At 34.0% G+C, this 17406-nt stretch overlaps 1 protein-coding gene across 1 annotated transcript in view; it reads left to right on the top strand.

Annotated features, from left to right (window-relative positions):
* The window catches only part of Prmt3 (protein arginine methyltransferase 3), a 135593-nt gene that overhangs the window by 65045 nt on the left and 53142 nt on the right, over positions 1–17406 (top strand). The window contains exons 11-12 of the mRNA XM_076846986.2: positions 3874–3952; positions 16024–16211. Coding sequence (XP_076703101.2) covers positions 3874–3952; positions 16024–16211 — 267 coding nt within the window. The remainder of the gene's footprint in view (positions 1–3873; positions 3953–16023; positions 16212–17406) is intronic.

A 17406-nucleotide genomic window follows, 5' to 3' on the forward strand; every position in this document is an offset into this window, starting at 1 on the left:
GCTGGTTAGCTGGCTTAGCTCAATGTAGTCTGAGTTTCTAAGACACTCTGACTATCCAGTATTGAGTTTTAATGAAATCTATCTTCCACCCACTTCTCGGAGAAGCAGTACTTCTGTTGCTTGAATCCTGAATTACAGAGCAATTAGGAATGTGGTTTTCCTCTAGCTGGCCATCTTTAATCTCTCTGAATGTTAGTCCTTTCTTCTTTCACCCATATTATTGTATATTATTATAAACTAGTCATGAAAATGTTTCCGATAGTCTTTTTAAGTTGTAAACTATATACAGAAAATTGTGTGAACTTTCAGGTATGGTATAACCAGTCATTACATAGTGAACACCTGTCAAACCACCAGTCAAATCAAAATAGAATGAAGTCATCTAAATATTTCTCATTTACAACTCCCTTCCTATCCCCAAGGTAACCACTCTCCTGACATTTGTGCTGATCATTTTCTTGCTTTTCTTATGATTTTAACACTTACATTTACATTCTTGAACAGGCTAGTTTATATTTGTCAGTTCTTGACATTTACAAAAGTAGTACCACAATGTAAGTATTTTCTGGTATTTAAAAAAAAAGAGGAGTTTTGCTTTCTTCATTCAGTCATATTTATAACACTCAGTAATAGTGCATGCAAGGATAATTTGGGGTTTTTTTCTTTTCATTTTGTGATACTTTTGTATAAATGTGTCACAATGTGTTTTTCTACTTTACTGATGATGGGCACTCATATCTGGTTTTTTACCATAGCAAATAATAGCTGTGGTATACTTTTACATATATGCATTTGCATTCAAATATGCATTTCCAAGTATATAATTAAGATTAAGTTGCTAGATCACAGGGTGGTCTGCTCTTCCCCATTACTAGATAATGCCTACCTGTTTTCAAAGTAAAAATTTTTACATTCATAGCCAAATGAAGTTTAGCAAACTGGAAAGATGAGGAAAAGCACAATAATCATTAGCAATACATTTAGGACTCTTTTCATCTGTGATAGTCTTAACTAGGTATATCAGTTTATTTCATGGTAACTTATATTAGTTCTTCACATTGATTCTCTAAATTAATATTTTCACTGGATGATGGAAAAGAGCTACTTTTCTTTCAGGTATCACTCTGAAAGATTTTTAATTGCATACTTGTACATTCTAATCTTAGTATGTTCTGTAGGAAATTTTTCATTTTGAAACACTTGAGTCCTAAATTACAAATGTAGTCTAATGCAAATACTGAATCTTATTTACAATCAGGCAAATAAATTTAAGAAGGCATATAAAGTAGTGATCCAGAACTTGAGCTCTGCAGTAAGGCCAAGGTTCAAATTCTGCTTTATTCACTCATGTTTGTTTGACAATCAGCTATTTTGTAGGTGTTAATTTTTGAGGAGAGGAGGCTACTGGGGATTGAATCCAGGGGTGCTTTACCATTGAGTTACATCCCCAATCCTTTTTGCTTTTTATTTTAAAACAGGGTCTTATTAAGTTGCTTAGCACCTTGATAAGTTGTTGAGGCCGGCCTCAAACTTGTAATCTTTCCTCTAGGATTACAGGCATGGGCTACCAGGCCCAGCCAGGTCATAATTTATTTAACATTTCTAAATCTTAGTTTTCTCATCAATGAAATGTAAATAACAAAATGTACTTTGGGGGAGAATTAAATGTGATAATTCTTACAGAGTCCTAACAACTATCAACACTTTAACAATTTGAGAATTTTAGTTTTAGAAAAGAAAGCATCATTTTAAAATAACTAATTTGAATTTGTACCAGAAAAAAATTTTGAAGCACTAATTTGCCCAATTTGGTCAAATCATTTTTATTGTACTTTAAAGTATTTTCAGTTGTAAAAGAATTTTGAGTGGTGTTATATTTTCTGCACACACAGATACATAATCTAGGCTGGTCTAGAAAAATAACTGAATAAAGAAAATGTCAGCGGCTCAGGAGGCTAAGGCAGGAGAAATGCAAGTTCAAAGCCAGCCTCAGCAACTAAGGGACGTCCTAAACAACTTAGTGAAACCCTGTTTCAAAATAAAAATGGTCTGGGGATGTTGCTCAGTTATTAAGCACCCCTTGGTTCAATCCCTGGCACACCCAACTTCACCAAATGTATTTTGATAGACTCCTGAAAAAAACAAACAGAATTTGAGTCCTAACTCATGGGTTGTAGTATGCAACTGTTAATGAAAATTAATGTTATGTGATTCTGGACAGACTGGCAAGTCTTTATTCTATCTCATTAAACATAATTTCAAAATTTTGATTAGTCCTTTAGAAATCTATATTTTAAATATATTTTCAAATTTATTCAGCTAAGATTACTCCAAACCATTTTGCACAAACTAACATTTTAATCCTTGTAACCTCCTGTGAAATCAAATATCATTGTTGCTTTACACATGAGGAAAACTGAGACACAATGATATTAACTTTTTTTGGTTTGTAATACATGGAAGTAAGATGGAGTTTGAGCATATGGAAATAAAATACTTCACCTTTGCTAATTACTGAAAGCACAATACTAGAAAATAGTTTCACATAGTTCCAAACCAAACTGTTCTTTTCCTCATTCCAAAAAGATTGGCCTTTAATGAATATTTTCTTTGTTTCAAAGTATAAATTTTATTTTAACATTTTATAATCTATCATTCTTGCAAATTAAGAACCATTTTGTTCCACCCAATTGACATGTTTTAACAGCTGATTCCTTTACCATAGGTTGAATTAATGCTCCCTCTTGTAATAATTTCTTGGCGTAAATTTAATTCACTTTAATCAGAGGGTGGTTGCCTATTCATAAACATTTCTGTGTATACTTATGCATAAGTGAAGTCAAATTGGTAAAGATTTCTTAGTTGAATTCCACAAATCCCTTGTTTTAGTACTCACATCATATGGGAACTTTTAAAAAGTTTAACATATTGCTGAAGTACTCAATTCAGAAAATATTTCTGCCAAATCCTTAATTTTCCTAATGTGAACACATCAATAACTGAGCTTTATTGCTAAGTCTAGATCTATATTTCAGGTAACACTAATTCCGCAAGATGTTGATAGATGTAAAAAAGTGAGTGACATTTGGTTAAAATATGTTCTGCAGCTCTGTTTATCACATCACTAATTAGAACTTTTAGTGTGTTGATGTGCATTATGGGTCTCTTAAGAGGAAATATGGCATCTAGTGTTTCTCAAACATCTTTGAATAAGGGGATCCCCACCACCACCTTTGTTTTTTAATTACAGAAAAAAATAATTGGACAGGAAATACATTGAGAAATTGTGCTCCACACTAGGATTTTTTTTTTAACCCTTGGACCAAGAAGTTCCTTGTTGTGGGGGCCAGTCTTATGCATTGTGGTACATTTATCAGCATCTCTTAGCTCTACCCAGTAGCTCTTCCAACCCCTGTCCTCAGTTGGGACAATCCAAAACATTTCCAGACTTTGGTGGATATGGGAAGACAAAATGTAGTTGAGAATCACTGCTTATGATTAATATTGCAACATTTCAGGGAGTTTAGGAATTGTTAACAATTTCTATCTAAAATTTTCCTCTTATTGAGGTAGAAACAGTTTGATAAATGGGACCATTTGTAAAGAAGGTTCAATTTGGTCTACCATAATGAGATTTCTAGGTTCACCTTACAACATGACCTGATTTTCTAGTAAAGTCATATGTGAAGAAGTTACAAACAATAATTTCAGACTTTGTAGAATATTGTATGATTGACAAATATTTTATATATATATATATATATATATATTTTTTTTTTTTTTTTTTTTTTAAGAGTAATCCAGATATTTGAATTGATCCATTTAAGAGCATACTATCTATTTCTAAAGTCCATCTTTTCCTGTTGCATGCAGGGCTATTTTCTTCTTTTTGAATCTATGTTGGATTCTGTCCTTTATGCAAAGAACAAATACTTGGCAAAAGGAGGATCAGGTGAGTATAAAATTTCAGTTTTAATAATCTAATTTTAGTCTAGTAGAACCAAATGAACCTTTGAATTTCAAATAAACTATGCCTGGCTGAGAAATTTCCCAGTAGAGATGAAAGATATTTCCATTAGAAGTGTTAAGATATTGTTGAAGTAGAACATTATATAAGATATGCAGGACTCCAAGTTAATGGTATTTTGAAGAAGACTTTTTATTATATGGTTTTTAAAATAAAAACATAAGGACTAGGTTCTGGAAGATTTTTAATATTCAAGTCAAAATCTAGTAGAAATGCCTTTACATTTTTAATCTTCATGTCATTAAGTTCCTTTTTCCAATAGCATATTTCATACAGAGTTGGAGATTTATTCATTTTAATGTCAGATTTCCATGATTCACTAAATATACAGCCTCGATTCTCTGTGATTTAATGAAAACATTTAAAACACCTCATATCCAATAAATATATAAATAAATCCCAATACATTTGGAAGGCTTTCATGTCTGTAGAAAATATTTTTCATAGTAACTCTACACATACAGAAGATTGTATTTTTGCAGGCCTCTGCTTGAACAAATGTTTTCTTTAAGAGAAGGGATTATGTTTTGTTTATCTTCATCACTTGAGCAAACTCCACAGCTTCTAGAACACATAACAGTGTACATCTTCATTGGTTTGAATCATTAAAACTGAATTGACCCTGCACCAGTCTGCTTGGGATCCAGGCTCACAGTAGGCCTCATCCATCCCCTCCAGCGGGTATCCTGCTGGACCCTAGCCTCGGGTACAGGACCACCTCTTCTGACCAGCAGACTACCTCAGGACGTCAAGATCAGCAGCCCAGATCTGCCCACACCGGCCTACTCACAGTAGGCCCAGGTCCATCCCTCCACCTGCATACTCCTACCGGAGCCCAGCCTCCGGCACCCAGCCTCCAGCATAGGACCCCCTCTTCCGACCACTGTGGGAATCCAGGCACACACTGACTTGCGCTGGACCCAGGTCCAGGGTAGGTCCAAGTTCACACACCCCCCAACCCTGGGAGCCTAAGCCTAACCGACTTCCATCTTAGGACACTGCAGTCATCATTACAGCGTTCCCCACACAATAGCCCCTAACTTTTTGACAACAGACAGGGCCTAGAAGCAGCTGTATCTCAGAGCAGGCATCCCAAAGAGGGTATGAGGCCCACCCTTTCAGCCCCATATCTGTAAGACATTGCTTCCATCTTGGAACACCTCAACTAGTATCTTGAATTACCTCTGCTATTGCTGCCACCACCTAAGTAGCATACATTGATGGATGCCAGCAGGGTCTGGAAGACCAACATTAAGGTGAAGTACAAACAATCTGCGTGGGTACTATAAGAATATAGGGTAGAAACTGTAATATCTCAGACCCACACTGCAAGAAAGGAAGATTCATATACAACATGTAAAAACAAGGGAGAAAAGTGCCCCAAACAAACCAGGATCACACAATAACAGAAACCCCTACAGATTTAATGCATTTCCGATCAAAATCCCAATGACATTCCTCATAGAAATAGAAAAAGCAATCATGAAATTCATCTGGAAAACGAAGAGACCCAGAATAGCTACAGCAATCCTTAGCAGGAAGAGTGAAGCAGGTGGCATCACTATACCAGACCATAAACTATACTACAGAGCAGAAGTAATAAAAACATCACGATATTGGCACCAAAAGAGACTGGTAGACCAATGGTACAGAATAGAGGACACAGAGACTAACCCACAAAACTACGATTATCTTATGTTAGACAAAGACACCAAAAATATGCATTGGAGAAAAGATAGCCTCTTCAACAAATGGTGCTGGGAAAACTGGAAATCCATATGCAACAAAATGAAATTAAACTTGTATCTCTCACTATGCACAAAACTCAACTCAAAATGAATCATGGACCAAGGAATAAAATCATAGACCCTACGTCTAATAGAAAAAAAAAAGTAGGCCCTCATCTCCATCACGTGGGATTAGGCCCCAAGTTCCTGTCTTACAATAAAAAATAGGGCTGGAGGTATAGACCAGTAGTAGGGTGCTAGCATGCACAAAACTCTAGGTTTCATCCTGAATAACACACACACATACACACGGTTAACGGAAAGTAATAGGAAAGGGACATGTTGAACTAGTGATAAAGCACTTGACTATAGCCTTCTGCCCATCAATAGTCTACAAAATTGCTTGAGCAGTTATGATATAGTTAAAAATCAATACTGTCAAAACATTACTTGGTAAAAGTAACAGAAATTCTCCAGAACAATGGGTTTCTTTTTATAATACCATTTAAATTGGTTGACTTTTTATTTCCACAACAAACCCATTTTACCACATTTTCTGTAATTATAACAAGATAGGTTCCTGATCTCTGCCATGAATGTGACTAGAACTTTTAGATAATTTTACTCTGTAAAAATTGGCTATGTATTTATAAAATTATAGTGATTTTTTTAAAATGAACATTAAAAAATATCTGTTTACCAGCTGTCCAGTAATATACTTTTGTTTAGGTTATTAGATGTAATCTCACAAACAGCCCTTCGGGATTTTAGAAACAATCTCTAAAGGTGTCCTAGATAATACATATTAGGTGGCGAAGTCTTTTTTTTTTAATTATTGTTTTTAACTCAGAACTGCGTGACTCTAATATCCATGTTCTTTTTACCTTAATTTTGTTATATCCTACTAAAGTGCTTTTGTTTAATTTGATTCTTGCTATGAAGTTCTAGGGAAAATTCAGATAACTGTTTCCATCCCCCCCAAATAGTATTCATTGATCTTACTGAAGAACTGACAACAATGTAATGCATTTAAATTGAATTCCCCGTTGAAATTCATTAAGAACCTACAGCAATGTGAACCATGGCAGAGCTATTTCCCATTATCAGAGGGATGAAAAGGAGGCTTGTGAGTCTAGTTCATTCTAATTTTTCTATAGCTAATATTAGTGTTAAGATGATCTGGAGCTATATTAGACGAGGTTGGCATTTAACTGCTTGAAAAGTATTGTTGAATGTTATTTGCTAACAAAAGAGAAATCAGAAATGAGTAACTTGAAATGGTTTAACCTCTTTGTACAAGTCTCGATGAATCACCATCATTGAAATGCTCGTTCTTTTTTTGCAAAGTTTTTCTGTATGTTTTTTTGAAGGAAAGATTCATTAAAAAATTAGTAGTTGAAAGATTTTTATAAAAAGAATGATTGTACTTAGAGAGAGAATATCAAAGGCCCATATAAACATGTGGGACCATAATTTACTTTTACAAGAATTTAGGTTCAATTTATGTTGGTCTACCCCCTCTTTTCTCTCTCTCTCTCTCTCTCTTTCTATATACATACAAACACACACACATACACACACACACACACACAGAGGCATGGAGTAAAGACTTTATAAAACATAATCACCCATTAATTTTTTTTTTGGTGGCAAAAGACAATTTATATTCTTGATTTTTTTAAAAAATAAGAATGCTACCTTTTGTGATATATATTTATCAAAAAAAAAAAAAAAGTAAACTTAGCTCCTCCTCCCTGATATCAGCGAGAAATTCCATAGCACTTTAGAGGATGTAGTCATTTACTACTATTACTAATACTATTACTAATACTATTACTAATAATAATTTTGAAAACTCCATGATAGCAAGTTTACTAAAGTCTGCTTCTTGTATTTTTTCCTTACATTTGCTAATTGTTAAATATATGTCAGAAATTGTAGTATTTTACATTAATCCAACTGAAAGGTAGGCAGGAAAATTAGCCAGACACAGTGGAACATGCCTATAATCCCAGTGAGTCAGGAGGCTGAGGCAAGAGGATCACAGTTCTAGCTAGTCTCAGCAACTTAGTAAGATCCTGTCTCAAAAAATTAAAAAAGGTAGTGGGGAGGCACAGTGCTATGGAGGCTTGCTGGAAATGTAGCTCAGTGGTAAAGCTCTCCTGGGTTCAATCTCAAGTACCACAAAACAGGAAAAATGTTTGATTGTGACCAATGGTACTTTTACATGTAGAATTGAAACTAAAACAAATGTATATTTTAGGATGACAACATAGAATTTGATTATTTAACACCCTAACAGCCTCAAATACCACATCTCACAAAAATTAGAAAGGGAATGAAGGAGGCAGGTGGGAGGAAGTGTTTATAATGCCAGTGCTTTGTCATTAATAGCCAAAATTTATGGAATATCATTTAAAGCTGACAGATAAAGTAACAGAATTACAAATTCATTTATCACTACAAAGCTAAAGTAATAACTGTTTTAATATTGAGTGACAGGTTATGATGATAATTAAACAAGCTATATGTATTTATGAATGTGTATATGCCAAAGAATTAGTGTTGCTGTGTGTTTCTTAAAAAGTGACTTAAAAAAAAAATAAACTGGGGGTCTGGGGTTATATAACGCTCAGTGGTAGAGCGCTTGCCTCGTACATGTGAGGCACTGGGTTCGATCCTCAGCACCACATAAAAATATGTCCATCTTTAAAAAAAAAAACTCTTTAAAAAATAAACAAACTGGTAGTTCCTACCTCCTTCAGGTGAAATAAATTATGGCATTTGATTCCTAACTTTTCTGAAAAGCAGTTCATAGTATTTACTAACTCTATGCCAACCTTCTGTATTGGTTGTTGTATCATTAGTACAACTTTGTAAATTATAAAAAAAAATAGTAATTGGGTGTTAAAATGAAAATGAAATATACTATTTTTATTATTATTCATGGTAGGAGAATAGTAAATAGTGATATAAATAGAGAACTAAAGATTAAGATTAAGTTTATAATTATAAAGTAAGCTACTAGAACAAAAATAACTTCCTGTATGTAATGAATAATACACAGGGAAAGGACATGTACAAAGCAATGTACATGCTTACCTAGCATGATTGATACTGGGTTCATTTCCTCAGCACTGCCAAAAAAAAAAAAAAAAAAAGATTAGAAAATGGTATTCATGAACATAGGAATAAATCCAAATAGCTATTAAAAGAAAAAGGATACTAAAATTAGACTGATGCAAAAGAGATTAGCATGTCTGTGTGCAAGGATGGCACACTTGCACTCACCAAAAAAAAGAATTTTTTTTTACATTGAAATTACAAAAGAATGCCCAGTTCCATGTACTTTATAGAGGCCAGACTTGAAAAATAATTTAGAGAAATTAAATGGATAAAGATATCCATGATTGAATATTTGGTCCTCAGTATTGCTAAAAAATAAGATTTATATGCAGAAAACTTTAGTACTGAATGACCCATGAAGAATATTTAAATAAATGAAAAGAGATACCATATTATTGGATAGAGAGGCAATGCCATAAAGATGTCCAGTCTCCCAAAATTAATTTAAAATATAAGGGAATCCAAAAGTAATACAATTGTTAAAGGTAGGTGGTAAGTATATGAGAATTAATGATATTTTCCCTAGTATTTAAATGTTCAAAATTTTTATAGGATGACGTTTCTAAAATTGTAATGCAATTTCTATGAACAGTTTTTTTTAAATAGGCTGATTTTCGAATTTATATTAAAAAGTAAACAGAAATGGTAAGGAAACCTCTGAAGTAAGTTTGGCTTTAGCAGTTTGGTCATGGAAGGATTGTTTAAAAACAAATTAGAATCTGGCAGTTTTCTGCTTTAAAAAAAAAAAAAAAAAGAATTAAGAAGGAATTGGGTCGTGCCCAGTGGTGCACATCTGTAATGCCAGCAGCTTGGGAGGCCAAGGCAGGAGGATCATGAGTTCAAAGACGCTAGCAGCAATGGCAAGGCACTAAGCAATTCAGTGAGACCCTGTCTCTAAATAAAATTTAAAAAATAGGGTTGGGGATGTGGCTCAGTGGTTGAGTGCTCTTGAGTTCAATCCCAGGTACCCCCACCCCTCAAAAAATGGAATGGTGTTAAAAGAATAGATCAATTTGGGAATGAACAGCATCTTAACAGTGTTGTGTCTTCTAAACTCCGAAGACTCATATTTTTTCATTTTTAAAAATCTAGTAGCTTAATTTTTCCCTGCAGTGTTATATTATTTTTAGTATAGAGGTATCACATATCTTTTGTTAAACTTATTCTTGAGTATTTAAAAATTTTGTCATTCTTACAAATGGAAATTATTGAGATTTATTTTCCAATTGGCCGATCTTTCTGAGCAAACTTGTTTCTTCTAGTGATTATATCAATGCCTTAGGATTTTCTGTGTAAACAAGTCATTTACAAATAGAGTTCTACTTCTGCCATTTAAACTTTTATACTCTTAACTATTTTTTGGCCTATTACAACTCTTTGAATAACATAGGAAACATTAAGTCCATTCAGACATAAATGACTAACTGAATACTCTGAAAATTTCAATAAGAATGAGGTAGTTCCCTGCTTTTAAAGAACTTCCCCCACAAAGTATCTACTAAATTACAAAAGGAAGAAGAATTGATTTCAGTGTAGAAGTGAAGAAGCCTAATTAACCTCACCTTAATCAAACAATCAAAGTTGACATATTCAGGAATGAAACAAGCTGAAATACTCTGTAAACAACATATGGAAATGATTCATTTCACTAAAACCTCCTTAAAACTAGTAATAATGTGTAAAATCTTAATTTTTGCAAAAGAAAATTAGGAACCTACTAATCCATTTATTAGTCCATTTTACTGGAAAAGAATATTGTTTTCATTACGTGCACACCCAAAGGGTGTGTTTTTTTTTTTTTTGCCCCTCACATAGACATAACTAAACACAAATGCCTTATGTGCTCTTTCATTATAAACATCTTCCTAGAGTTAGAATTGTCAAGATATGAAGTTGATGGTCATTTGTCCAGTACAATGAAGTACTAATGCAGACATTTTCTGACTTATTTCTTAATCAATCTTGACAGAGACCATTGCAGTCACTGAGGACTTTTTTTTTTTTTTTTTTTTTTTTTTTTAATACAGATGTTCAGGTCCACACTCGTTTGAACCGGAATCTAGAAGAGTTCTATTCTTAAGATTTGAGATGTTTGTTTCTCTTTATATCATTTGGAGTTCTTATTGCAAAAAAATTAGAAATCTACCGTGTGTAACAGAAAAATAATTTATTAAAAGAGAAGAGTAGGTATAAAATATTTATGAGAACTGGAAAACCAGGCTAAAAGGTTATGCAGCCCAGCAACAAAGTTCAAAATTACATTATGGGACTTCTTGAGAAGTGATACCATTACCTTAATGCTAGGCACTCTATGACAGATTACACGGCTGATCACACCAACTGTGATCAAGCTTAAGCAATGCAGAAGGGAAAGAAACCAAGTTTGTCATTTTCTACTTCCACAGAGGAAGCAGGCACTGCCTCATAGAATAAAGGATTACACGGAATCTCCATACTGCTTTCCAAATTGGCCGCACCAATTTGCAGTCCCACCAACAATGCACAAGTGTACCCCTTTCCCCACATCCTCGCCAGCACTTGTTTGACTTCCTAATGGCTGCCAATCTTACTGGAGTGAGATGGTATCTTAGGGTGGTTTTGATTTGCATTTCTCTGACTGCTAGAGATGGTGAGAATTTTTTCATGTATTTGTAGATTAATTGTATGTCCTCCTCTGAGAAGTGTCTGTTCAGGTCCTTGGCCCATTTGTTGATTGGGTTATTTGTTTTCTTATTTTTAATTTTTTGAGTTCTTTGTGTACTCTGGATATTAGGGCTCTATCTGAAGTGTGAGGAGTAAAAATTTGTTCCCAGGATGTAGGCTCCCTATTTACCTCTCTTATGTTTCTCTTGCTGAGAAAAAACTTTTTAGTTTAAGTAAGTCCCATTTGTTGATTCTTGTTATTAACTCTTGTGCTATGGGTGGAACCACCATTTGACCCAGCTATTCCCCTTCTTGGACTATTCCCTAAAGACCTTAAAAGAGCGTATTATAGGAATACTGCTACGTCTGATGTTCACAGCAGCACAATTCACAATAGCTAGACTCTGGAACCAACCTAGATGCCCTTCAATAGATGAATGGATGAAAAAAATGTGGCATTTATACACAATGCAGTATTACTCTGCACTAAAAAATGACAAAATCATGGAATTTGCAGGGAAATGGATGGCATTAGAGCAGATTATGCTAAGTGAAGCTAGCCAATCCCTAAAAAACAAATGCCAAATGTCTTCTTTGGTATAAGGAGAACAATTAAGAACAGAGCAGGGAGGAAGAGCATGAGAAGAAGATTAATATTAAACAGGGACGAGAGGTGGGAGGGAAAGGGAGAGAGAAGGGAAATTGCATGGAAATGGAAGGAGACCCTCATTGTTATACAAAATTACATATAAGAGGAAGTGAGGGGAAAGGGGAAAAAACAAGGTGGAGAAATTAATTACAGTAGAAGGGATAGAGAGAGAAGATGGGAGGGGAGGAGGGATAGTAGAGGATAGGACAGGCAACAGAACACAACAGACACTAGTATGGCAGTATTTTAAAAAGTGGATGTGTAACCGATGTGAATCTGCAATCTGTATACGGGGTAAAAATGGGAGTTCATAACCCACTTGAATCAAATGTATGAAATATGATATGTCAAGAACTATGTAATGTTTTGGACAACTAATAATAAAAATTAAAAAAAAGTTCTGACATGGCCAGAAAAAAAAAGAATAAAGGATTACACAAACTGTTTAGACAGGGTTGCAAAATAGAGTGGCTCTGATAGTTCTGCCTCTAAGAGTTTGCATTGGAATTGGCTTTTGAAAATCTGATCTATGCTGATAAGAAACTGCCTCTGTTACAAATTCCAGACTTGCAAGTTTACTTTCCTTACTTTTTCCCCTCTCTGCTTGTAAAACTAAGCCATACACTGAACTCTTCCTCATTTCTGCTTGGATACTTTCCTTTCCCCTGTTTCGTTTTGCCCTGTCATCTCATCCCTTCACTCAGCGTCAAATAACTAAAACTGGACATTACCATTTTCCTGAATTTCATTAATTACCAGTCTTTCTCAATCCATTTTGTCCTCCCTCTCTCTTTTCCAACAAATGCCCATTTATCTTAGAATAAGGATACCTTCTTTCCCTCTCTTTCATTTCAAAAGCATAAAATAGAACTGGAAAGTATTTAGATTAAACCTTAAATTGAATCTCTGCTTCATTAGTTGATCAGTTATCATGTTTGCTGATTAAGACTAGTCATTTGGGCAAGTTACTTCTTTGAATGTTAGTCTCCTTATCTGTAAAAATGAAAATTGTAATCAAGCTTTAAGAAATCATTCAAAAATCTAAATGAGATGCTTGATCAAAAAATAGGTGCTTGATAAATGTTAATTGTGTTCCTGAATTATGTGGCTTTTCTATAGCACTTCACATTATTTATGCTGTTTCATGGATTATCTCAAATATAAGCAGCCTTTGACAATAGTGTATAAAACTTAAAAGCTTCATTTAGTGTTTCTGTAATTCACTTCCTCATCATTAGATCTATGTTCATATCTATTAGAGGCCTAGTCATTATAAGTTGATGATGGAGAAGTATCCAATCTAAGATATCCTTATTATATAAACTAGAAATTGATTATTTAAGCTAATTTGACTCCCAGAATATCTGCCAATTGGGGTTACTATAGTACATTTCCTTTTATGCATATCAAGTATTTTGCTATAATTACTTCACTAAAATCTTTCTGTGTGTCTTTCCCATATATTATGAGAAGCACAGTTTATTTGGACATACTGTCTCCTTTTGTTCTAAACCATTTTACTCTGGTTGTTTATGTGCAAGCAGTGACAGTAGTGTTTACTAGGAATTGTGTTCTTACGCATCTCCGTCTTATCCTTTGGTGTCCAAAAGTTTGTGGGCATTTCTAAGGGATAAAGAATTTCCCATCTTTATTCACTGTGTAAGCTATTCTAGTGATAAATGAATTCTGGGCAGTGAATCGAGAAGGACACAGATGTCAAAGCCATGAATTTATAAATGGTCTGTTAAGAAGGTGCTTTTATCCAATCAGTGCTTTGTTAATTTTACCAACAAGCAGGAATAATTACTCAATTATAGCTTCTATCCAACAAAAATCAAATGACAAATGTGTCAGAATGTGAAGGTAAAGGGTTAGTTAGTGTTCTGGCAGGTGGCCCAAAATTAGGCAGCTGTGCAGAGGTGGATTTAGGACCAAATTGACCTGTAACACTGATTATAAATCCTTCATGAATATTCATAGATCTTATTGAGAGCTTAAATAATTTCATTTCTGCATTCTAAAATACAAAAACTAATTTTGTTACCTTTGTGAAATATAATTACTGGAAGAGTATACCTCAACACTAGAAAAAGTAAATTCATATTCCTTTTTAGTTTATTTATTCTTATTACCAACATAGTTTCAAAGTTGTTTTATTACTTTTCATAAGTTGTAATTTCCCCTTGTGAAAAAATGATCTTTATTTCTAAGTGGTATTACTACTACATAACATTGTTTGATATAGAGCAAAAGATTGGCAAACTTTCTGTAAAAGACCAGGTAGGTAGTAAATATTTTCAGTTTCTTTGCAGTATGGTCCCTGTCCCAGCTAGTCGTTTCTGCTACTACAGCATATCGCAATCTCAAATAATATGTAAGCGAATGTGGTGTTCTAATTAGACTTTATTTACAAAAACAACAGATTGGATTTCACCCATGGGCTGTAGTTTGCCAAACCTGATTAAGATACATGACATTAAAACATCCTGCTCTGATTTTTAATAATATAGAAGGATTTTGGAGCTGTTTACTTGCATCTCTGAACTGTGTAACTGTAGGCTATTTAGTTTCCATAAGTACAGTATGACTGGTACTTCCTGAAGTAGTACAGTATGGTAGGCCTGGTAACAACCCCATCATCCATTTCTCCCTCATCTACATCAGGGCTGTCCATGTCTGGCTCACTATCTCATTAACTCTTCCTTACCTCCACAGATAGTCTCAAAATCCCATGAGTTCTGCCTCCTAAATAGACATATCCTTGAAGATTTTTTCTCCTTTCCAGTCCCTTACCCATAACCCTAGTTCAATCACCTGGATTATTAAAACCATTTCTTTTTTTTTTAATACCTTTATTTTATTTATTTATGTGTGGTGCTGAGGATTGAACCTAGGGCCTTGCACGCGCTAGGTGAACGCTCTACTGCTGAACCACAACCCCAGCCCCTTAAAACCATTTCTTAATGTGCCTATTTTAATCTTTCTCCCATTTATTCTTCACATTGCATTCTATGTGGTTTCTAAAACCAAAATTTGATCCTGTTGCTACCCTATGTGAAATATTTCACTGGATTACTATTATTAGCAGAAAATCCAGTTTACTAATGTGGTTTACTCAGGCACCTTTCTAACTTTGGACCTCAGTGTTTCTCTCTCGTTGAGTAGTGTACAGGCCAAACCATCTACTAATTGTTACCCTTGGTGTACACTGCTCACTTGGCCTAGAACACTTTCACTCTCCATTCCTAACTTGAGCTTCAGTTCTTGTGTAAGAACCATTCCTCTCCTCCAGGCAAGTAAGAATTAGCTGATTTTGCTTTTTCTTGAAGTAGGGCCATGTACTCAGTGTGGCACATATGTCCAGCACATACTTTAATGCTTATAAACATTTCCTTTTATATTAAATAAAAGAGGGTAATATAACTGGTCTACATAACTGTAAAGTTACATTACTTGATTTTTTTTTTTTTACAGACTACATTTCTTTTTAAATGATTTCTCTCTGCATATTTTAGAGTAATCAATGAATTAAAGATTTTAGTACATTTTTTAATGTTGGTTTAAATTAACTTCTTCTAGTTAGGGGGGTCAATGAATTATATCATGCCAGTTTAATTTAATAGGAATCTGTCATTGAAACCCTCATTTTAATTTTACTATCATGATAATAGGTATCTTTTTAAGATACTGCAAAAGGGAACTTGGTTGTTTTCCCTGGTTCATATGTTCATTAATCTCTCATTGCTAGTAATCAATACTGATGCAGTCAGTGTTTATGTTGAGGCTTTTAAGAATTATATTTCTTATAAAAGGAGATGATGCTACATTGTTGGGCATTCTGTTGGTTACAGTTTATCCTGACATTTGCACTATCAGCCTTGTAGCAGTGAGTGATGTGAATAAACATGCCGAGAGAATTGCTTTCTGGGATGACGTATATGGCTTCAACATGTCCTGCATGAAGAAGGCAGTTATTCCAGAAGCTGTGGTGGAAGTTTTAGATCCGAAGTCTCTTATTTCAGATCCTTGTGGTATTAAGGTAAGTGTTTTCCCAAATTTTTTTTAATAATAGTGTTACCTTTTTCCTTAGCTCATTGTTTGAAATCAATGTAGTCATCCCTCTATATCTGTGAAGGATTGGTTCCAGGACCCACAATGGATACCAAACTCAAGTGCTCAAGTTTCTATATAAAATGGTGTGGTATTGGCATATATGTATCCTTTCATATACTTGAAATTGTCTCATTTAGGGAATAATAACATGAAAGGGAAAAAAAAAAGTGTACACGTTCAGTACAGTTGCCATTTTTTTCCAAATACTTTCAGTCCAAGTTGAATCCAAAGATGTGGGACTCCTATACAGAGAACTAACTGTGTATTCACTGTATATGTGGACCTTGAAAACAGACTTGTGGTCATAATATTTACCAGTTGGCTCAATCATACCTTTGGAATCACTTCTCTTTATACATTTAAATTTCTTTTACTCAGTTTTATAATCCTTCAAATCTAACTGTTTGAATAATTTACATTTATTTAACTTAGTGAAGGCAAAAAGTCCTATTATCATTTCTGCTTCACTACCACCTCCTGGCTTTATTCTAACACTTATTGATTCATACCATATATTCCACGTAATTTAACTTTTTACTCTAACAAGGCTGGGAAAAATTAGAATAAGTAATTATAGTGAATTTTCCCTGGAACTAAAGCCCTACTATTTTGAAATTTCTCAGCTAATTTCTTATATTTTCTATTATTTTTTACCATGTTAATCCCTGGTTTTATTGTGAATTTTTCAATGTTGATTTTATCTGAGTTCACTAACAACTTTTCAGTGAAAAATTATACTGATTTTCTTAATTGGTTTTCAACTAGATAATGAGATATATAGGGTTTGTTCAACATTAGTTTTAGAATATTGTCTCCTTGTTTAAGTCACATTATTACTTTCATAGCATCAATAATTATTGTCTACATGAAGTAGGTAGTCAACAAACGTTTATTACATTCCTTAAATGGATAAATATTATAATTAGCATACAATAATAAACATGAAATTTCTCAACAAAAACAAACTGATAGAAATTACATTCAGCTTTTAAGGAAAAAAAATCTACTTTCTGCTTGATGATTGTAGGACTGTTGAGTGCTCTGGTATACTGACAGTAAAGGATTTATTTGGAACTTGGCTCAGAGAAGGCATATCCATAGCCCATTCAGCCTTACATAGA

Source organism: Callospermophilus lateralis, chromosome 2 (assembly GCF_048772815.1).
Source record: "Callospermophilus lateralis isolate mCalLat2 chromosome 2, mCalLat2.hap1, whole genome shotgun sequence".
Classification (NCBI taxonomy): domain Eukaryota; kingdom Metazoa; phylum Chordata; class Mammalia; order Rodentia; family Sciuridae; genus Callospermophilus; species Callospermophilus lateralis.